The following is a 24,700-nucleotide window of genomic DNA, read 5'->3' on the forward strand; positions in this document are numbered from 1 at the left end:
ACTGAAGCCGGGCACAGGGTGCAAAAGCCGTTCCCGATGGGTCACCCAGTGGCCCTGAGCTCAGCGAGGTCACGTGATCAGAATACTGACCAGGTACATGGAGCCAGGAGGCACCTCACACAGGAACGGTTGGTTACAGAGTAGCCTGACTGCATGTATCACATCTTAAAAAGGTACTTCAACCCCAGAACATTTCACCTCATGTGCACCTAAGGGCGCCTTCATGTCCAGAATAAGAAGTGATTCACAAATGAGAATGTAGAGATGTGATTATCTGTAGTCAAACACCATAGGCCTGTTAAAGGATAATGCAAGTTTGCTTATGAAATGTAATGCAATGCAGAATTCTGGATGGTGTGGGCTATTTTTAGATCTTCTTGAGACTTCTTAGACTCTTCTAGACGTATCAAACTTGGATTAATTAGGATATATAACCGAAAACTATATTATAATGTATGGCAAGGAAGTTCAGTGATTGTAAGCATACATAAACAGATAAATAGTGTCACCAAGTGGTAAACCGTATAATTGCAGCCTTACCAGCCAGTCAGTCACCTAGCTTTTTAGAATGCGATTCACTTGAGCGAGTCGCTCCAGACGGCTCGTTCCAATGAACTGATTCAATAAATTCAAGATTATTTCCATCGTTCAAATTGCACACACTCTGCTAAAAAAACGAAAAAGAAAAGAAAGATGGTCTTACCTGGCTTTCCAGCACGGTAAGACTAGTCTGTTGGGGTTTTGGGCACTTTCATCTGGCTAGTGGAAAATCCAGCTGGTTGCCCAGCTAACGTTAAAGCTGGTAAACACTGGTAAGGCTCCATTGAAATAGTATGAGTAAGATGTATCTGTTCCTGTATGAAGCTGTAGCTCCAAGGCTCTTTTGTGTCATATACATGTACTTCTTAAAAAAAGAAGGAAAAAAGAAAAGAAAAACCCCAACAAATGTGGCGTTATTTGTGATAGGCCTACCTCCAGGATTCACCATTGATTCGTGCACGGAATCAGACTTGAGAACTTAGTTCGAGGAAGATGAAAATTACATTATCTCCATATTGGCTAACTCCTCAGCACTAGTCTCTTTTTTTAGATACTTCAAGGTTGTACTTACAATGCCTTCATTAATTTGCACTACTCATGAACGTAACGTTTCGTTCGTAGGCTATTTAACTCTGAAATGACATGTAGGATTGGTTATAATTGTTCATTTTGCCGAAGGAGATTTAAAGATCAAGTCATTAAAATTTTCCGATATTTCCATCGACCCATCTCTACTTAACTTTTCACACAAAAATTTACATTTGGTCATAATTTACTCACCCTATAATGTTTTTTAAAACCTGTATGAGTTTCTTTGTTCTAGCTGTTAAACTTAAAAAAAGATATTTTGAAGGATATTTGTAACAAGACATTTGACAGCACCCATTGACTTCCATAGTCAATTTTTATTTAGTAGTCACCAGTCAGTAGTTTTTGTGTTTTACATAAGAAAGAAACTTATACAGGTTTGGAGCAACATGATGACAAAATTTTCATTTTTGTGTGAACTGTCCCTTTAAGTTAATGTATGGAGAGATACACATTCAAACTTGACCAATAACTAATACTGCTATTTGTTAATGATATTTAAGATACCTATTTAAACAAACAGCTTTATACTATTTCCTGAAAAGCAGGCCAAGAGACTTCCAAGCAATCCGTAACACAATAACACATCAGCACTAGCCTCATTTTGCAGATAAACTGTGTAGAACCACTGCAGCACTTTTTAACTGCATCTCTGCAGTGTGTTTCAGCAGGTCTGAGCGTGGCCGACAGGACCGCGAGACACATTTCACCTCTGCAGAGGTGAGAGAAATCAATAGAGACAAATAAACCTCAGGCCAGGAGTCCACACGGTTAGAGTCGCTCCTCATTTTGTGTCAACCACTATCCTGCTCAAGACTGAAATAAGTGAGTCACTTTGACATCATTAAATAAAAAGAGAAAAGAAAATCCACTGTCCCCCCCGATAAGAGTGCCATGGTGAATTTAAACCAAGAAACAAGGAAGCAAAAAGACTGGAGACAAAGTTCATTTAATGGCAAAACCACAATCAATTGTAGAAAACCATGTATTACAGTGCTTTATTTTATTGCTATGTGCATCTAAGACACATTATCCAAACAAAATGAGAGCAAATAGCCAAGTGAAAACATAATAGAAAAAAGTAAACATCCTTTAATGATGTTGGCCATAGCTATGATGACTTCCCTAAAGGCTTTTCAACTTCATTTCGATTCAAAATACTGCATCTCTGAACTCTGTGCTGACAATGAGTGTGTTTACATTCTCAATCTTACACTGATTATGCTTAATAAACCAGCGGCATGTAAGGTCACGTAAACACATAAATGGTTCATTTTATCAGCCAAAGGTCATAAACTGTTTAAGCCACAATCCTGCCATTTTATTCTGTGTGTGTGCATATGTAAACCAGTCATTTCAAATCTCTCATTAATGTTTCTTGCTTTGCCAGGATTTTTGAAAGAGCTGAATTGTTGTGTATGTGAACACACTCAATATCTTTTTTATTAGTGTAGCATTAAAAACCCCATGGAATCCTTTTTAGAGGGCAGATTCCTGTCCTGTTTTGATACATTTCCCATTGGAAAGTAAGTCGGGGTAGAACATTTCAAAATGCTTGTCTTTACATTTTTAAAAAGCCACGAAACACCCAATTTTCGATTTCAGTTTTTTTTTAAAGTTAAATACTTGATGCTACTATAAATTGCTGAAGACCCTGTAAACATTTAGAAAAAGTATTCGTGTATGTGCTACAGCAGTGCAATTTAACTTTGACAAGGATGATACTGACCAGAACGAGTGAAAAATGCCAACAATATTCACCATACAAATCACCAAAATCTGTTCACACATCACCTACACAATTAATACAGGGAGGTATGCACAATGAATATCAGTTTATTAATAATACCTCTGCTGTATTACTAGATGATCATGCTAAAAATAGCAGTAGATTAATTAGCAACCCTGTAAATACCCTAAAAATATCTCAAGACACTGTTATAGGGAGACTGCTGCTAAATCTGTTTCTATTTCAAACGACTATTTATTCTGTTTCTAAAGCGTGTGTGGCTGTGTTTGTGCATTTGTTGTTGGCTTAACTCATTTGGTGGGTGTTTGGTGCTGTTGGCTTTAGGAGGCAGATTGTCGTTGCTGTGCATCTTTTAAAAATGGCATTAACAGCGAGCTTCGTGGAACTAAAATACATTTTGTTCCCTAAAATGTGCTTAGTTATTCCTTGTCAGATAGTGTAGCTTATTCATTTGAACAGTCTAGCATCCAAGAACCTTGCTGTGCTGACATTAAGCCTGAAACATACTCTACATAAGTACGTACTGTAAACAAACTGTAGTTTGATTTCATTCATGATTGCATTAGGAAATATGTCAGCATTGCCACAAGTGGCACTGTAGTAGGCATCATTGTAAACGTCGTTTTTTCGACAGTCATTGAATAGAATCTTGTGCTAGGGGTGCTAAAATTTCACATTTTACCTTTAAACCGTTGACATTTTTATAGCTTACTACCTGAATGTGGGTTAAGAAAACTCTACGGCAGGGGTTCTCAAATCTTGCCCTTGAAGTCCACTTTCCTGCAGTGTTTAGCTCTAACCCTAATCAAACACACCTAATCAAGGTCCTCAGGAATACTGGAAAGTTATAGGCAGATGATTTTGATCAAGTTTGGAGTTAAACTCTGCAGAAAAGTGGACCTTGAGGGCCAGAGTTTAGAACCCCAGCTCTATGGCCTCCTCTAGCTTTTGCAATGCATTGGCCAAGATTTTAAAATTTGGGTAGAGCTGTGTTTCCCAACCCTGTTCCTGGAAACACACCAACAGTACACATTTTGCATGTCTGCATTAACTGACCGATCTATTTCTGGCCTTGGGCTGTGTTTAACTCCACTTTTAGACATACACTCGTGAACTAAGCACTTCCCTTCAGGGGAATTGTTGCCGCCATTTTGAAGTGCGCTCAACTTCAAAATTGTGTGAAAAACAAATTCATTAGAAAAAAAAAAAGTAAATAAATCAGCTCCGTTGCGGATTCCAAGAGCGTTCCATTTAAACACATTGCAAAGGTTCCGCCAGTAGTGGACCCTCGTGCAACGTAAGCAATGAATGAGTGAATGAGACGGAGGGATGTTAGCAAGGGAAGGGCATCGAAAATTGGACTTAAGGTCCTTGCACACTGAGTCCGAAATTTTCGTATGTGTTTTTCGTATTCGCCATTCTGTGGCTCTGAATTGTCAAAACACCTCTCAAAATGCTTGCTACGGATGCAAAAAACGCAGAAAATCGAACAGGATCCGAATTATTTTCATGAAGGAGGAAAGTTTCGGAGGCAGTGTGTCAACATGATTGACACAACGTGAGGTTGTATTTATTTTTTAACGTAGAAAAAGTCTGACTCAGTGTGCTAGGAACTTTAAAGTACTTTTACACGACAACGATATGCTTAAAACTGAGAAGTTTTTCCGTTGTTTTCTGAATACAAGGCGACACCATTGTCCAACCGATCCCCATTCAGACGGATCCGCGAAAACGACTAAAAACGGTGTTTTCTGCTGCCAGGCCATGAAACACTATAGACTGAACACGTACTACGCATGTGTATGACGTCATCGTCTTCAGAGATTTGCGTTTTTGCTGTTTACACGGAGACCGTTTTCAAAACATAAGAGTTTGCGTTTTCAGGTACCCAAAATGCTGTTGTCATATAAACGAACGTCCAAAACGCATAAAGTTTTTAGTTTTTAGTTGAAAACGATGTTGTGTAAACAGCCCCTCAAACCTTGGAGTCTCTACTAACGAGCTGATGAGTTATGAGGAAGAATATGAAAATGTGTACTGTTGGTGTGCCTCCAGGAACAGGGTTGGGAAACACTGGCGTTGAGTATATTTCAGGACTTAAGGTGTGGTCACATTCTCAAGGTCAATTGTCAATAGCGTAGAGATGTATGAAGGACTGTTGGTGAGCGTGGGGAATTCGTACATGAGCGAAAATTGCAATGACTGACTTCGCCTGTGAAATTTCACCTACCAATGGTAAATGTGACCACACCTTTAGTGTGAAAATTTGTTTTACTTGATCATTGAAGGCAACTTTTTCTGAAGTTTAAAGGTTTGTGGTTAAAGAATCTCCTCCTCTTTTACATATAGAATCTCGTGGGCGGAGCTTGGGACTTGATTGACGCCTCCTACAACCAGTAGGCGATCACGAATCAAAATGCTTGAGGCAGAGCAACGAGGCGTTGACATGGACGACAGCCTTTCCCATTTTCTTTTCTCGGGATGGAAGGCTTCAACGGTGTCTAGCACTGATGGCTGATGGCCTGTAAAAGGAGAGCAGATGTTTTGATGACACCAACCGTGACAGCAACTGTGCGGCAGATAAATATATTATGATGCAACTTCCATACCTAGACCTCCCGCCACTATCATTCTGCCTCGCACTATGGCTGCAGCAAAGTCTGCTCGCTTGGTCTTCAAGGGCACGGTGTCCTCTGATTTCAACCAAGTTCCTATGAAACAAAGCGGACACAAACAAATAACAATAATAAAGTGAAAAATATTAAAGGTGAAGCGTGTAATATCTGCACCACTAGCAGCAATTTGCAAGATGTCATTCTAAAATGTCTCGTGTATAGTTTGTACATTAATCTGGGTTTTTCAGCTTTGAATAAATTACACACTATTCACCATTAACACTGTGTGATTTAAAATCTGACATATTAAATAAGATTTATACAATGAGTGAAGGAAAATTAACAGGCTTATACAGTATATGATTTAAAAACTGTTTTGTTTGACAGCTTTTCCAAAAGAGGAAATAGAAATAAAGGACTTTCCTGCAGATTAGAGTCTAGGTGCTTGTCGATTAGAGTTGACGGACTGTTTTCCATTTGCAGGATCTAATATATGTCTAATAACTAAGCCGATAGCTTGCCGTAATAAATGCAAGGGCCATTTCTTTAAAAATTACTGAGCTAGAACACTTTAATTGCTTTGAAAAGGAAGTTAGTTTTGAATGGCTTTCTGTTTCACAGATGTAGAATGTTAATTTGGCACATTATTTACATCAACCTAATCTGCCAAAAAGCACAATCATAGCCAATAACACACAAACGACATTAGAATAATGATGGTTGTTTGAGAGTTGCCAGCTCCTTTCACCATTCATGTTTGCATGCTTGATTGCAAAGACATGTATGCAGATGCTCACAGCACTTGTGTGTATATATAAAGCAACACCTAACTTTTGTTATCACAGGCATTTTTCACAGATCAGGCAATCCTAGAATGCAAGTGATATGAAAAAAAAAAGATGTTGGATGAGTAGAGAGATGTTTTTATTTTCCCCTGGTTAATTTTTTTTACAAAATAAACCTACAATTTTTTTATTAAAATGTGCATACAAAATATATTAAATATATATATATATATATATAATAAACCGCAGTGTGGAATTTATGGTATTCAAAGACCTTATGGAATCAAAGAAGCGGACCATGTAGCCAGTAGACAACAAGGCTGCTCGCTGAGTTTGTTTTTCTCTGGTGATTTTAGTTACATAATTTATTGATGTTTTGCTGCAAATTTGCCAATTTGGATCAGGATCAAAGTGTCCGACTTGAATGAGCAATGAAGGGTCTGTCAACTTTGGACAGGATATTGATTTCAGCCCTTTGGTGTGCAACGCTCGCTCTGTTGTTGACCCAAAATCTGACACTTTTTTTCTGTTGAGCGGTGTTGCCCTTTCTCTTTTTCTGATGCAAAGCATACTTTTTATTCAGATGCAAACTCCCATTCCCTTAAAGCAGGTGGCGGGGTCCATCCTGGTCCCTGTTCATTTCACATTAGGTTAGAAAACATGCTGTTGGGTAGGTCTATCACCACTCAATTAGCAAGTATACATTGACAAGTTGGATCTTTAATAAAAAGCACATCCATCTAGCCTGCGTTAAGACAAAAGAGCAGATGGGCTCAACTATCTATCAGGATGAGCTATGGATAAGGGATGACAATGTGTTTCTGAATAGCATAATTTAACGCCCCCTTTCCTATCCCACGATCTTATCGCCTAGTTATATTAGATTGGGAGACTTGTACGCGAGGGCTTTTATTGCCGGTGGCGGATTCAGGCAGAAGGAAATTAGATAGCGAGGTTTAATCCCCCGTGCTACTCTGTGAACACCGGCTCACGCACCTGTTGACTGACACATGCACCAGTAATGGAATAATTAAAAAAAAGAGAGAAATGGTTCATACGGCAGCGTGTTCAAAGTTTAGTTGACCTCCTCGCTGCCCACTTACGATAGGAACTTTTTTTTTTTTTATCGCCCTTGGGGCCAAAAAAAAAGTCTGTGCAATTTTCCCATCTACTGAATCTGATTAGAAAAGATCAGATTTGAGCGGAAACGATGTAGAGGAAGAAAAAGCGTGAGAAGCCGGAGAGAAATCAATAACTCATTTCAGCAGGTCTTACATTTTGTCACACCTTGTATCTTTCCACCCCTTTTTTTGGGTTAATCCGAAAAAGAGAAAAAAAATTATTAAAAAGGGAACGGTTATCCGTGATGACATGTTTTATGTACGCATTTTACATAAAACTATTTTTCTTGGAGATTTCACAGATTAAAAGCTAAGGCCCGTCTCATAACGCATGCACAAGCAGCACTTATCTATATTCACAGAGATTCTATTTTTAAGAATAAGCCTATTTTGTGCAATATACTGTGTGCTGGAAACCATGTGGAACAGAGAACATTCTCAGAAGGCAAACTTCTCTCAAAGTTATAAACAAACATTTTCCCTGTTACGTTAACAGAACATTTGTTCAAAGTTATGTTGTCTGTAATAATGTTCTCAAAATTTGCGCAAAACATTATTTATACGTCGTTCAAGGAATGTTTTTTTTAAACGGTTTAGTTGGACATTTGTCTAACATTTTTTAAATGTTTCTACTTGATGTGTTTAGAGTGAGTACTGAATGTTTAGAGAAAGTACTGTAATAATAACTTAATGTCTGCAAAATTATAAAATTGAATGTTTCTTTAATGATCGCATAACCAAGAAACGTTATTAGAAAACATCCAGAAATAGCGTTTTCATAAATCAATGGGAACGTTAGGATACCATTCTTAGAACATATTTTGTTAGCTGGGTAATAACAACAAGCTATCTTAGGCAATTTTTTTTCTTCAATGCCCTATAAACCTATTTATCAACACCATCTTTTGCAATTCTTGCCTTTTATGAAGTAAAGTTCTTTAGATTTTTTTCATGTTTTTGAAAGAAGTCTTTTGCTCACCTACCATGGATGCATTTATTTGATCAAAAATACAATAAAAATATTATAACATAATATATTATAATGGTTTAAAATAACAGTTTTCTATTTGAATACATTTAAAAATGTAATTTATTCCTGTGATCAAAGCTGAATTTTCAGCATCATTACTCCAGTCCTCAGTGTCACATGATCCTTCAGAAATCATTCTAATTTGCTGCTCAATAAACATTTCTTATTATTATCGATGTTGAAAACAGTTGTGCTGCTTTATATTTTTGATTTTATATTTTATATTACGTTTTTTGATGAGTAGAAAGTTCAAAAGAACAGCATTTATTTGAAATGGAAATCCTTTATAACATTATAAATGTCTTTACTATCACTTTTGATCAGTTGAATGTGTCATTTCTGAATAAAAGTATTACATTTCAAAAAAATCACCCCAAACTTTTGAATGATAGAGTAAAATAATGGAGTGAATTACTACACTTTCTATCCAAATCTGACTGACTCCCGATAATTTCAGCATTTTATAGCTTTAATTTGAAGTTTGGGTATCTCTGTTTACAGTAGATCAGTTGTCATTTGGATTTAAATGAGATGCCCTCTCATGTCAATTAGATTACATGACGATCATGATGATTTGTAAGTTTTCAATGCTCTTTTCACTACACTACTTACTCATGTTTACAGTGGGAAACAGACCAGATATACAGTATGTACTATTTTAGCATTGACATGTCTAGCTAATTTACCTTGGTTGGTGTCAAAGATGTTAACATTCTTGGTAAACTTTGACGTTTGGTGTAATCCTCCTTGTCTGAGCCCTCCTAACCAGCAGAGACGCCCAGCACTGTCCCATATGACCCCAGAATAAGATCTCTTGCAGAGCAGGCTGGGTAGGGAGGACCAAGTGCGGTTTTCCATGTCGTAGACTTCAAACGTCTTCACCAAACGCTTACACTGACGTCCACCTGAAGAGACAGAGACATAGGTGATGACTGGTCATTTTTGCATGGGAAAGCACCAAATATTTGCCACATTTTAAGTAAATCGCGATTTGATAAACCAATTGTCCTTTTGTATATCAGATTTAGCTAACTTAAGTGGGCATTTTTCAGCAACTACAACAAGGTCAGGAACACAAATACGCACACACACGTAGTATTTAATGTACAAGGGGAGATAACAGATACACAAGGACTCTCTCTGCTCAGCAAACCTGCCACGTAGAGCTTGGAGCCCAGTAGGCAGACACTGGTATCGTAGCGCGGGGTGGGCATGGGTGGAAGGAGCGCCCACACGTCCTTGCGAAGGTCGTACTGCTGAAGAACACTTCTAGGCAGGAGGTCTGCTCCCATTCCCCCAACCGCAACCGCTCTGCCGTCTGAACAGAGATCAAATGAAGGTCTTCATTTTGAACAAAACAGTCTTTCACCTTACAATGTCAAATACTAAATGAATAAATGCTTTAAATGCCATGTGCTGGCAGAACTGCGGCTGAAAAGAGACTGAAGTGACATTGACAAAATTATTTACCTTGTTCTTTAATATATGTTCTTGTTTTGTATTGTGCAAAATTTATCACATTATTCCAAAGAATTTTTTTATATATTTTTATTTTTATATATAATATTTATTCTAATATTTATTTCAACTCTTTACATTAAACAGTTTGTAATTAAGAGACATTTTTCACTATCTAAAAACAATTGTTTTTGTTCTTTAGTACATCTTTCTGATATTTTTGCCCCCAATTCATCAGTACACACACATATATATATAATGTTATTAGCATAACATAATTATTATCTTAATGAAAATTTCCATTCTTTCCCAACAAATTGTAGTATAGAGACCTTTCACTATCCATATATACAGTATATATATATATATATAGAGAGAGAGAGAGAGAGAGAGAGAGAAAGAGAGAGAGATTACAATATTATACAATGTATTATTGTAAAAATTTATATTTATAAACATATTTTATTAGAAATTAAATATTTTTAACACTTAGTAACACTTTTTTTTCGTTCTTTAATACATGTTCCTAATAAATAATATTGATCTTCGTAATAATTTTTTACAAATATTTTCCACTCTTTCCCTCCAACTTGTAGTACAGAGACACTTTTCACTATCCCAACATCTACAAATGATTTATTTCACTCTGCAATACACTTTCTTGATTGTATTGTTCACAATTCACCTTATTTAACTATATAGATATATTCTACTGATTAAGAACATGTATTAAAGATCTAAACGCCCTTTAGTTTTTAAATAGTTTAATAATATAACACAGTCACCATTCCATGTTGACTTTAAAGCCACAAAACTGTTTTCTACCTTTAACAGTAACAGAAAGCCCCATGGACGCCTCTCTGAGTGAGCACCTCTTCCTCCATCTGCCTTCTTCAGTGTTGTACACCTCCACGGCCTTCAGGGGGCGCTGGTCCTTCCCCATCCCACCAACCACCAGCAGCTGCTTCCCTAAAACGGCCACTGCCACCCCGGCTCTCGGCGTGGGCATCGGAGGAAGACTGAGCCAGCGGTCCACCTCGGGCGAGTAGAGCTCAAGAGCGCTGGTGGGTCGACCCGAGGCATCACAACCCCCCACCATATAGAGCTGCCCCCCCACATCAGCCAATGAGTGATACACACGGGCACTGGAAAGACATGCCAGGCTCTGCCAATGGAACTCATGGGCCGAGGGCACCGTCATCACCCTTTCCAATCACTCTGGTTTTTGGAGTCAGCTCCTGGAAAACATCAATAGTAATTCGTTTACATGGCTATCTCTACATTCAGCCCGCGTCTATAATAGTGCTGATGTTTAGTAGTCACTGCTGTAATCCACTGTGTGCAATTCATACAGCAATTATGACAATGTGTACAGTGATTACAACACTTGCAATAACAATGACAATGTCCATATATTCTCATACTGTCGCCTACTATTCCCACGACTGACTACTGGGATATGATGCTTGACTCATCTCATAACGCTTAGGAATATATATCAGGCATCATAGTGCATCTCACTTTTCCATTCTGTTCCATCTTTCTTCCAGAAGCATTTAGCCTTATATTTTAGTAGCAGACGTGCTTGCAATTGCAATTAGGGCAAACTGTCTTGATAATCAAATAAACGGTCCATTATTTATTAGATTTGTCAGATAATAGCCAAATGCTTTTCTTTTAACAATGTGCAAATTGAATTCTATATATGCTATACATTATTTTTGTACATTTATTTTTATATTTACAATATAAAGTGCAGATTATACAACAATGTAAAAAGCAATATAGGAAAATAAAATCTAAATATTAGACGAAAAACTTTGAAAGAATTGTTGCTTAGTTTAAATTGAAGTACTATAATCACTGAAACTACAATGAAATAAAAAACAAATGAAAGCTAAATAGAAATGACGAACCAATGAAAATTACAAAAGCACACTCTAAAACTAAACTAAAATGAAAATTGATTAAAACGGTGACAGTGGTATTTAAGCACCCATTTTCTATTACAAAAAAAAGATGTTATGCAAAAAAAAACTTGCATGGAATGTAGTAATTTTAATGAAATATTTTAGATTGAAACATATCTAATGCTAAAAATTGTATTCATTGCATCAACCAATATTGCATGCAATATAATTGTTATTTTATACTGATTCATGATTTGATTGTCAGTTAAATGTGAGATAGATATACTGTAGTGTCTGCTAAAACACAAATATGCATTGAAAGCTTGTTGTCTTTCCATTTAGCACTCTACATAGTGCTATAATTGATCACCAGTCCACAATTATTCTGTAATCATATTAAGAGAAATAATAAGGGAACTAATTACAAGAAGGCAAATGGATATCAAAGACTTGAACTCAGAAAGAAAAGCTCACTGTTGTTCCAATAGGCATACAGAGAGGAACATTTTGTCTTATTTTTGGCTGTAAAATCCACGGCTTAAGTTATGCAAACACTTTTTTATGTTCTATTTCTACCCAAGTGGAGGCAGTGATATATGGAAGACGGCCCAGAATAGCATCATCACTTGATTCAATTGATGCAGCCAATTTCACACAACTGTTCCTCTCTCTTCAGCTGTGTACACAATGAGCTTGAAGTGGGCTGTTGTACCGAGGCTTAGCATCCAGCAGTATCCAGGCAACCATGGTCTTCACCCCAGTCCCTGACTTTCCTCGAGAAACCATTCCCATGCTTCCCCTATACCCTTGCATGAAGGCTTTCCCAGAGTGCTTTCACAACCAATGAATATCATGAAGAAAGTATTGCTGCTGTCATATAAGCAGATGTCAATATCCGCTTCAAAATGAAATCCAAGTACTATCGAACATCCGGGTTGTTTCTTAAGCTACACAACAAAGATGCTTCTTTACTCAAACACGTCTCAATTTGACCCTCATTTGAAACTAGGACTTGTTCTGTAAGCATACGTATGTAAATAAATGTGTACATTCCAAAAGTTTGTGGTCAGTAAGACCTTTTTTAAAGAAATTCATATTTGTATATTTTAAATAATTTTTCATATTTTAATATAATAAAAAGTGGCAGCATTTCAAATACATGCTGTTCTAATAACTTTCTATTCAACTAAGAAGCCTGAAAAATCGATCCCTGTTTCTACAAAACTATTAAGCAGCAGGACTGTTTTCAACATTAAAAATAATACACAATGCAGCAAATCAGCATATTTGAATGATTTCTGAAGGATCATGTGACATCAAAGACTGGAGTAATGATGCTGAAATTAAAATAAATAAATGCTGAAATAAATAAAATAAAGTAACTTTTGAAAATTATAGTAAAATAAAAATATTTAGAGTATAGTAATAATGTATACATAAAATACATTTTAAAATATAGTAAAATAAAATATTTTAAAGAAAAATAATAATGTATATTCATTATATATTCACACACACACACACACACACACACACACACACACACACACACACACACACACACACACACACACACACACACACACACACACACACACACACACACACACACACACACACACACACACACACACACACACACACACATAAAGGGTCTAAACAGATAAAACAGATCACAAAGATATAATTTATTATATTATTATTTAAAATAATACATTTACACTATATAGGCTACAACAATACTACAATACTACAATACACACTTTCAAGGGTACTTGTAGTAAAAACAGCAACATTTAACAAAATATTAAAAAGCAGACCTAAAATGCAAAGTTTTTTTGTAAATGACTTATTTACATGAACTGATGAAACAAACTCTGTGTCTTTGTGCTGCTGGTTTCTGGATCAAGTCTCATTGAAAATAAACAACTTCTGATTGCTTGCGTTTTACAAACCAAGGTGGGATTAAAAAAAAGTAGGAAAAAAACCAGAACTGGTGAAGCTTCATTTTTATGAAAACAGCTGCCAGACTTTTTTTTTTAGTGAAGTTAGATACTTGCTACTAGGAGTTAGTTAGTCCACAACGCTAGTCATCAGAAAGTATACGTGTCCCGGAGGACATGTAATTTACATTCATAAATGATCCCATCTCAATGCCATTTACGGCTGATCAGTGGATGGCGAGTCCCTGATGGGCTTCTCTGAAAAGCTGATCACAGACTATAGAAGTGTTTGGCCGCTCTGCTCTCATTGAAAGCCATCAGATAGTACTTTAATGACGATTAAACTGGGTTATTACAGGTTGAGAGCTCTGGGCCTCTAGTGACTGTGTTAACTACACAGAGACCCCTGAGAGTGGTGAACACTTCATCAAGTCCAATCACTGTGTAAAATGAGGTGATCTTTCAGTGTCTCTTTCTCTTGTGCTTTCACACAGGTTCAAATTATCACTATCTCTGTCATACTTTCTCATTTTCTCTCAACATATTGCCATCTTAAGGGTGCTCGCAGCACCAAAATCCTGTTTCTCACGTATATTAAACATCAAACATGGACGAGGAACAATCAATTGTAAGAGACTGAGACTGAGAAACGTCATACTATATAAAAAATCCTTGAAGCTCCAAAAAAACCCATTGAAAAGACCAGCATAGTCTTTTTTTGGCACCAAGGCTGCATATATGTGACTAAAAAAAACGTGAAAACAGTAATATTGTGAAATATGTTTACAATTTAAAATAACTGTTTTCAGTTTTAATAGGTTTTAAAATGGAATTTATTCCAGTGATGCAAAGCTGAATTTTCAGCATCATTACTCCAGCCTTCAGTGTCACATGATCCTTCAGAAATCATTCTAATATGATGATTTATTTATACAGTTATATTTTTTTTCTTTATCTTTTTAAAATTTTTAATATGTATAAAATATATGTAAAAAATGCTATTAAAATTTTGAAAAAGTTATTTACTAAGCACCCTTACCACAGCTCAAGTTTTCGTTACCAACTGAAAATAAAAACTTTTGAAAGGAAAGTTTAAGAGACAGAAGACAGGCAATGGAAACTCGTCACAAGAAAAGAAAACCAACACATTAAGAAATAAGTTTTTAACAAGTCTGATCAGCAAGCCTCCCTTGGTCAGCCAGCCTTTTTATGCTTTTAAAAAGTCGATACCCTTGAATCTGAAAAATTACAAGACATGCTCATCTACGATAAAATCCCATTCCAACATGAAGAAATGGATCTGTTTCCAATTAGACGTTCTGATGCTCCGTCACCTGCAAAACATTGTTCTTTGAAGAGCGTTTGTAGTGTAGATTATCAGTTGAGATTTAAATACATGTTTCAAATAACAATTACAAAGAGCCACGGAGCCGAGCCGGGCGAGTGGTAACTTGGGTAGATATTCTCAGATGTAAATTGACTGTCAAAGACGGGCTGAGATGAGAAGGCTTTTTTTCTCAGAGTCCGCCCCTCTGCCTTTCTTTCTCAGCCTTTGTATTCCAATCACAGTCTTTCACCTGGGGTTTCGACTATCTCCACCATCATTTACAGGCCAAGCTGTCGTACATTTCATCCAAGGGAAGACAGGAACTTAAAAGAAAGCTCAAGGAAAGACACATTTCTCAAGTCCCACTTTTCTCCCCCCCCCCCCTTGACTTGGTATGCAGAGTTGGGTTGCCATGGAAACAATGAGACCATCTCAAGATGTGGGAACCGGGGGTTCTGAGAGGAAGGTTTCTTCGCTTTTAATGATGCATTAACAAACAAACAAAAATCACAGCGATCTTACCCCTTTGACCCGAGCTGACGTTCTCTTGTTAACGTTCTCTTGGCATGCCTTGCAAATCGCATTAATTGCAATCTGTAATGATTTGCTCCGCCACGTCTTCTTCTTTTGGTTAATTAACTGCAGCTTGAGATCAACAGTAGGCCTACGAGCGCCCACTGAAGTCATTTACAATCAGTGTGCATCCTTTTCAAACTTTTAATTAGTTAGTATCCCATCCCCAATACATAACTTGGGCTTAATTCTGGGCCTCATTGTATCCTAAACCTGAGGTATTAGCTACGAGTATGATCCAATAGACTTTACGCAAATGATCAATTTAAGGTCCTCTTGTCATTCTCTCCTCCGGCGAATCCATAAGTCCCAGCAGGTAAGCGTTTATCGACTTCTATTTAATTAGCCTCCCTGAATTCAAACAGCGCCAACTCTAAAGTCCACAGAAGTGTGGTTCTTAATCAGAACAAAATGATCCTGGGAGGGTTTATCTACCGAGCGTTGTTAAAGTTCTGCGGGGGATTCATTTAAATTTACATTTGCTTTCAGTATCAAATAGGGTTGAGCGTTTTGACAATATACTGTACTGTGCGATCTGTCTCAGCGGGAAGAAAATGTGCTATATATCACAGTATTTGCATGGCAAATAGACAGAACTGTCTATGTTCTCAGTGGACAGAACTGCATAATAAAACATTAAAAGGTACTTGGAGTGAAACATGGAGTAATGGAAAAATAAGGGATTCAAACATCAGAATTCCCATTGGCTAACATTGGCTAGCATTGCGTAAACACTGGTAAATCTTCTGAAATAACATATAGTAAGCAGAACATCCTTATGATGTTATCCGCATGCGAAGAAAAAAAACAGAAACTTCCTTTATTCTAGATTTCTTTAGTAACTTTTCAATATAATTTTACTCGCTTTAAAAAAAGTTCTGTTCTTATAAATAAAATATACGGTTTAGGAATTTTTTTGGAACACTAAATTTGGAACTTGGAGTTGGAACTATGCATTTTTATAATATTAGTGTTAGCTATCTGTCTGATTTGTCATATTTCTGTCATGACAACAGAAAGTGTTTGGCCTGGCAATGGATATGACAATGTTTATATGTTTGGTCTTGGCGGAATAGATCTACTATGCTGCTGTTGTTGTTGGTTATTGCTGCTGCTGTTGGTTATTGCTGCTGCTGCTGTTGTTGTTGTTGGTTATTGCTGCTGCTGTTGTTGTTGGTTATTGCTGCTGCTGTTGTTGTTGGTTATTGCTGCTGCTGTTGTTGTTGGTTATTGCTGCTGCTGTTGTTGTTGGTTATTGCTGCTGCTGTTGGTTATTGCTGCTGCTGCTGCTGCTGTTGTTGTTGTTGGTTATTGCTGCTGCTGTTGCTGTTGTTGTTGTAGTTGTTGGTTATTGCTGCTGCTGTTGTTGTTGGTTATTGCTGCTGCTGTTGTTGTTGGTTATTGCTGCTGCTGTTGGGTTATTGCTGCTGCTGCTGCTGTTGTTGTTGTTGGTTATTGCTGCTGCTGCTGCTGCTGCTGTTGTTGTTGTTGGTTATTGCTGCTGCTGCTGTTGTTAGTTATTAGTGAGTTTAAGCAACAGCTGCTGATGGAACGGCAACGGCAGATGGAAACGGTTAACTGCCGTAGCTAAAGAACGCAAAAATCACCAAGCAACAGTAAAGAGGACGGCGTAGGGGATAACTTAATCATCTGACAAAATGCAAAAAAGAAAGTGATTTTTTAAAAATCAAGAGAAGGGTTGCTTTTGGCATTTCATGATATTGAAAAACAATCACAATGCCACATAACCTAAACCATAACATTAACTTTCTTAATCTGTCACGTAGTAATGACTACGGCAAATCAGCTGTTCTCCCGTAGTAGACGGTTACAGTAGAATGTCGCGAAGTAGCAGTTAAAGTTGCGCGTGCACTATGGAATGACAGAATGCCATTCCACCAGAGGCTGTTGCTTAAAGTCCCTATTGCTGCTGATGTTGTTTATTGCTGCTACTACTGCTGTTTTTATTGCTGCTGCTGTTTTTGTTTATTGCTGCTGCTGTTGTTTATTGCTGCTGCTGTTGTTGTTTATTGCTGCTGCTGTTGGTTATTGCTGCTGCTGTTGGTTATTGCTGCTGCTGTTATTGCAGCTGCTGCTACTACTGCTGTTGTTTATTGCTAATGCTGTTGGTTATTGCTGCTGCTGTTTTTGTTTACTGCTGCTGCTGTTGTTTATTGCTGCTGCTGTTGTTGTTTATTGCTGCTCCTGTTGGTTATTGCTGCTGCTGTTATTGCAGCTACTGCTACTACTGCTGTTGTTTATTGCTGCTGCTGTTGGTTATTGCTGCTGCTGTTATTGCAGCTGCTGCTACTACTGCTGTTGTTTATTGCTGCTGCTGTTTTTGTTTACTGCTGCTGCAGTTGTTTACTACTTTATGCTGTTGTTTATTGCTGCTGCTGTTTTTGTTTACTGCTGCTGCTGTTGGTTATTGCTGTTATGGCAGCTGCTGTTGTTTATTGCGGCTACTACTGCTGTTGTTGTTTATTGCTGCTGCTGGTTATTGCAGCTGCTGTTGTTGTTTATTGCTGCTGCTGTTATTGCTGCTGTTGCTTATTGCTGCTTCTACTGTGTATTGCTGCTGCTGCTGCTGTTGTTTATTGCTGCTGCTGCTGCTGTTGTTGTTTATTGCTGCTGCTGCTGTTGTTGTTTATTGCTGCTGCAGTTGTTTATTGCTGCCGCTGTTGGTTATTGCTGCAGCTGTTGGTTATTGCTGCAGCTGTTGGTTATCGCTGCTGCTGTTGGTTATCGCTGCTGCTGTTGGTTATTGCTGCTGCTGTTATTGCTGCTGTTGCTTATTGCTGCTTCTACTGTGTATTGCTGCTGCTGCTGCTGTTGTTTATTGCTGCTGCTGTTGTTGTTTATTGCTGCTGCTGCTGCTGTTGTTGTTTATTGCTGCTGCAGTTGTTTATTGCTGCCGCTGTTGGTTATTGCTGCAGCTGTTGGTTATTGCTGCAGCTGTTGGTTATTGCTGCAGCTGTTGGTTATCGCTGCTGCTGTTGGTTATTGCTGCTGCTTCCTGCTGCTACTGTTGTTTATTTCTGCTGCTACTGTTGTCTATTTCTGCTGCTGCTGTTGTTTATTTCTGCTCTTGCTGTTAGTTATTGCTGCTACAAAGCAAATATGGGACTTGCTGCCATTATATCAATGACACACTGCTGTGAGCAAGACATGCTGCTGCTGTACAATATAATACATGAATTACCCGTAGCAGATCTATATAGGGGGAGTTGGGGAAGGTGGAGAGTTTCTGAAAGCACACTGCAACTGCTACAGGAAATGCTGACCAAGTATTTGAAGGTTGAGCAGCGAGCTCATTGGCTTCGGATACAGCAGGAACCAATCAGCTGTTCCCTATAGAGAATGATGTGATTGCAAGCGGATTGAGTTAAGGACAAGCCTCCGCCATCTAGAGTTTCATGACAGAACTTTGTATTTGAGCACAAGTTGAACTCGAATAACATCCAATATTCTAGTAACTTCTTTTAAAAATGTTAATTGACAAAATGAATTGGAAACAAAGATGTTAAACAGTCAAAAAATTGTATATCTGCACTTACCAATCTTACAGTACATGTAAAAAAAAAAATTAATCAGGGAATTATGTCACCATCACAAAGCAAAATTATTGGAGCTTTTCAGAAATACTTAAATATTATATTACACTTATTAAATTCACAATTATTAAACCCACATAAAGAAATAAAAAAAACTTACATTCAGCTTTACTTTTTTGAGCATTTTTTTAAAACTAAAGCATTAAATAATGGGAATTTTTTTTTTACTTTCCACCACTAAGTTCCAAATAAAAAGAAAAAAATATTTATAAGATTTATAAAAGAGATATGAAAAATATTTATTCATTTGTAAACTATTTATTTTACTGAACTATCCAAAAAGGCATCACATGATTATTTAATATATAACCTTTTTCCTAAAATATGCAGCCATATATAGTGATACATTCAGTATCATCATGGTAGAAAATGGCTCATCCAGCAATATAGATTTTGTCCTTCCTCCCACACCTAGTATCAAACGATCATGATATAACAGAGCTTAAACCGAAGAATACTATACCTGACCTCTTCTTTATTCATCTGGTGCTTCCTTAATCCTTTGTGCTCATTGTCTGGCCAATGTAAACTGTAGCAGAGCAGATTATTTCCATAGCAACCCTGAATTCAGTGCACGAGAGAACAGAATATAATGCAATTCTGCCGTCGCCATTCCCTGGAGGATTACATAAAACGCGTTTGTCTTTCCTTGACGCTTTTATATTCAAAACCTCCCTGCAACATGCTCTCCCAAAAAAGACTGCTAACTTAGGCGGTGTAATAAAAACCCAGTGAAATCTAGGTCAGCCATGGACAAAACCATAGCTGCTCTATTGATTCAACAAATTAAACTATGACTCCTTTAAAGGGCCTTTGATCAGACGGAGTGGATTATATTCAATTTAGGAAGGCCTTCGATGTGCCATTTGAATATAAATGCAGTGGGATAATAATGTGGATGAGACTGGTCCGAATGAGGATTCGGCAGGAAGATTACAATTGGGAGCTGGGGATGTATTTCTCTAAAGCGAGAGCCAAAAGGTCTCATAGCTAATTGCTATGGAAATACCTTCCTACAATATGAATGAGTCCAAGGCCGTGGATTCTTAATCAGCAGACCGGCTATTCCCCGTGGTGTTTAAAGACACCAGTACAGCGAGAAATCACTGAAGCTCGACTCGGAAAACTTGGCAGGCTGTCACTGCTGCAGACAGTTAATATTTGGAGCGGGTGGACATTATGCAGTCGCAGTTTCAAGCAGGATGAAACTGTCTTCAGAAACTGGCTGGTTTGAGCCTAGGGGGAAAAACTTTTAGTGCAAATATTCCCCCTTTTGAAAATGCCCTGAATGAGAGCTGCAAGTCAAAGTCCGCTAACCTTTAATACACATTATCAGCTGCATTCAAATGAGAAGGCTGAGTGACTGCTCGCAATTGCTCTGACCTTTTAGGTAGACGGATGCAATCCATAACTAAAGACTTGTCATGGATGAAGCAAGGTGTGACATCTTTACCAAAGGGCGAGAGATCTCAGGATAAGTGCAAAAATACTAGTACTGCTATATTTGCACACATTTTTCCACTTGACCAACTTAAGTCCAATTCAATTAGCCCACCTGACATTCACAAGTATGCTGTAAAAAGTTACCTTAAAGTCAAAATAAAATCAAAATGATCTTGGTCTTATTGTGCACAATTCATATGTGTATGTTATTTTTAATAAAAAAAAAAAGTTCTTGTAATCTTTTTCTAAATGTAATAACACACTCCACCTCTAAAACGACTTTCATTTTTGAAAACGGTCACAAATCCCTCTCACTTTTCAGCCCTTCTCCAACTGACTCTATTCAGATATGAATCGACCACTTTTCACAATCCAATCAATTTCTCTGCCAATAACGACACCAGGAATTGCAAAAGTAATGACTTTCCAAACAGATATTCAGAATGGACCAAACTCATTAAGTATCCGGATGCACTTGCAAATAGATGATTTCATGTTACTATCATTTATAAAATACCAGTAAAAATCATAGTTGAAGTTTTAAGGCTTTGATTCTCTGCTGTGCAAAAAGTATAGTAAATGTCACATCATAAGCCCTCTGTTACAGTAGCAATACATCAAAATCAACTTTACGCAGCTTCTGATCAACCTCTGCAGATGTAAAATACATTAATATGTCAAAAATCTGTTTAGTTGGTCGGCCAAGTGGCCCGGTGTACTGACGATTTGTGCCACCCGCTCAGGATGTGCTATCTGCAGTTAAAACAGTGAGTCCCTTTTTCGGCCAGACCAGTCCAAAACATGGGTAGCATGCTTCATGGGGCACAAAGGAAGCATCAGATGAAGGAGGACACAGTGAAAGGTGTTAAAAATGTAGCTAGCACATTTCGACAGGGGAAAAAAGCATTTTGTTCATGTGGTGTGAGGCTTTACTAAGCCCCGAACCAACCCCAAGGCCTAAACCTCCCCTTAAAACCATGCAAATATAGTGTTGGTAGCACATCCTGCAAATTGCATATAGCATTTATTGCCAGGACACCGGATACTCAAGTTAGCACAACCATTGGTCTGTTTGGAAAGTAATTGGCATCTAAAATGCATACTTCCCTACTATAAACAGTATTGGAAAAGAGTAGTATGTTGTCTAAATTTACAGTATTCATAAAACAGTACTACTTCCTGACCTACTACTTCTAGTTAAATTCTGAAGAGTGGATTCAATAAACACTTTAATATCCCACGAGGCCACGGGAGTTGTGACCCAACTGTCGCTGGTAGGTCACAAGACAATGACAACATGACAAATGTAGTTCATCCATATAATACACACATATGGTGCTTCTCATTTCTTATGTGTGCATCCTCGTTTCCTTTCCTTGCATCTTAGCTCCACCCCCTTAGGATGCGAGGGAAGAATACACCGGTTTGTAAAGGAAGCTTCCTCGCTCCTCATTCTTCACGGTGCAATTTTGCTGCCTTCACGTGCTATTGGAATTATCGTACTAGTTCCCTAGTTAAAAAAAATTAGACATGAACAAGTCAAAATTTGAATGCGGTGAGAAAGTAATCACGACTTCAGAAGTGGGAAGTAGGAAATTTCCGAGGCAGCATTAGAGAATTGAGATGTCCTTCAAGATGGCTGAGTTCGATCGGTTTCCGTTGTCACGGACTGGAGGACGAAGGAGCGAGGAAATGAGGAAGCATCAATTTGAGTATTGAGAAGCACTCATAATATGTAGAACCTACTTTTCAAATGGTCGCAAAGTAGGCAACCTACTTATAGAAAAGAAGTACCTACTCATAGAGTAGGCTATGTGATATATATGTCTCTGCCAATAACGACACCAGGAATTGCAAAAGTAATGATTTTCCAAACAGATATTCAGAATGGACCAAACTCATTAAGTATCCGGTTGCACTTGCAAATAGATGATTTCATGTTACTATCATTTATAAAATACCAGTAAAAATCATAGTTCAAGTTTTAAGGCTTTGATTCTCTGCTGTGCAAAAAGTATAGTAAATGTCACATCATAAGCCCTCTGTTACAGTAGCAATACATCAAAATCAACTTTACGCAGCTTCTGATCAACCTCTGCAGATGTAAAATACATTAATATGTCAAAAATCTGTTTAGTTGGTCGGCCAAGTGGCCCGGTGTACTGACGATTTGTGCCACCCGCTCAGGATGTGCTATCTGCAGTTAAAACAGTGAGTCCCTTTTTCGGCCAGACCAGTCCAAAACATGGGTAGCATGCTTCATGGGGCACAAAGGAAGCATTCAGATGAAGGAGGACAGTGAAATGTGTTCTTGAAACAAGTCAAAATTTGAATGCAGTGAGAAAGTAATCACGACTTCAGAAGTGGGAAGTAGGAAATTTCCGAGGCAGCATTAGAGAATTGAGATGTCCTTCAAGATGGCTGAGTTCGATCGGTTTCCGGGTCACGGACTGGAGGACGAAGGAGCGAGGAAATGAGGAAGCATCAATTTGAGTATTGAGAAGCACTCATAATATGTAGAACCTACTTTTCAAATGGTCGCAAAGTAGGCAACCTACTTATAGAAAAGAACTACCTACTCATAGAGTAGGCTATGTGATTTCGGACAGTGCCATTACCGGCACAGGAGTTATATTTCACACTAATGCATGGCAGAAGACCAATTGCAATTTAGTATACAAATATAATGATGATGCCATCACAAGGGAGAGCATTTAAACAAAGTCAAAGTGAGATTTTCAAACTTGAATCGTCCATTTCTTTAAAAAGTTTACAAAACAACACACCTGAGAAATTATCCACACAGTAAAGTTCGAATGGAGTCTGCAAATAGTTCAAGCTGCATTAATTGCACAATACAATGAACAACAATTTACAACCAGCTCCATTTGCATTTCGATTTATCAGACATGTACAGTAGGCTACAGTAAATATAGCAGTAGCCTATCACTGCAACATAAAATGTGAATCAAATGTTTCAAGGCTGTCATTTACTGTACACAGTGAAGACAGAGATTCTCTCTCTATACATGTTCTTTAATCATAACATCAAAGCACAGAGGTTTGGAAATTAATCACTTACTGTTCGGGTCTGGGCTTCGGTTTCTTCCGATTCTCCTCGGGTGCTTCCCTTCTGGATAGAGAGCGATGCAGAGCAATAATACTGTAATCCACGCGTGGAAGAGAGACCCTCCCTGCCTCCCTTTTCTCTTTCTGTCTATCTGTCAGCCTCCCCGCATCATCCGCCGAACACAGCACAGCATCTCTCCTGCTCTCTCCCTCTCTCTTTCCCTCATATGGGTCATACATGAAATATTCATCGCATCCCTTCATCACATTCGTCATTTTGACATTAATTTCAGAAATGCTCAAGGGGGCTCCAGTGCGTCTGATAACCTACATGTACATAAATCCACCTCATTGTAACATCTACGCAAATGACGCTGCCTGTGAAGAAATGAAAAGTTGCAGGAGGCATTGTTGATCTTTATCACTTGGGGATTTCATGTTTAACATGGGGAAATTAGGAACCTAATCCTTTTGTTTAAGAGGGTTGTGAGTTTGTACCGAATTGGCCACGCCCCACAGGAAGTTGAGATGGAAGTACAGGAAGAGGAATTTATTTTCATTTTATTTACTTCAAATTTGCAACAAAGACGTTTCGTGACAAAAACATTGAATTACATGATTAATTTGGACTAATTATGTCTACATAGAAAATCTATGAAATCTTAAAATCTATGTTGATGCCTCTGTTACAAAATATTCACCACGTTGCTACTACATATTTTCACGGAAATGTATAAATAATTTATTATATATAAGTTATAATAATATATTTTTAAATTAAATACGTATAATTATAGTAATATATAGAATATAATTATTGTAACTTTCTAATCATGATTTATAGGCTATTATATAAATATTGACACCAAAATTGGTCAATATTTATGTCAAATGTTAAATAATATTGCAATTTGCAATGATATTGCAATGAAAG

At 37.7% G+C, this 24,700-nt stretch overlaps 1 protein-coding gene and 1 long non-coding RNA gene across 2 annotated transcripts; one reads left to right on the forward strand and one right to left on the reverse strand.

Moving 5' to 3' along the window:
- Positions 1 to 109: 109 nt before the first annotated feature.
- On the forward strand, positions 110 to 5,650 carry LOC143711872 (uncharacterized). The gene is made up of 2 exons (XR_013194930.1): positions 110 to 173; positions 5,228 to 5,650. It is a non-coding gene; the product is annotated as an uncharacterized LOC143711872 (long non-coding RNA).
- Positions 2,059 to 24,176, reverse strand: klhdc8a (kelch domain containing 8A). The gene is made up of 6 exons (XM_077203972.1): positions 23,780 to 24,176; positions 10,713 to 11,125; positions 9,583 to 9,747; positions 9,116 to 9,334; positions 5,488 to 5,589; positions 2,059 to 5,400 (listed from the first exon to the last, which is right to left on the reverse strand). Exons 2-6 carry the CDS (start codon positions 11,086 to 11,088, stop codon positions 5,198 to 5,200), a joined length of 1,065 nt encoding a protein of 354 aa, XP_077060087.1. The 5' UTR covers positions 11,089 to 11,125; positions 23,780 to 24,176; the 3' UTR covers positions 2,059 to 5,197.
- Positions 24,177 to 24,700: the final 524 nt, after the last annotated feature.

This window comes from Siphateles boraxobius, unplaced genomic scaffold (genome assembly GCF_051911475.1).
Source record: "Siphateles boraxobius isolate OS27281-9 unplaced genomic scaffold, OSU_SipBor_1 5, whole genome shotgun sequence".
In the NCBI taxonomy this organism is placed as follows: Eukaryota; Metazoa; Chordata; class Actinopteri; order Cypriniformes; family Leuciscidae; genus Siphateles; species Siphateles boraxobius.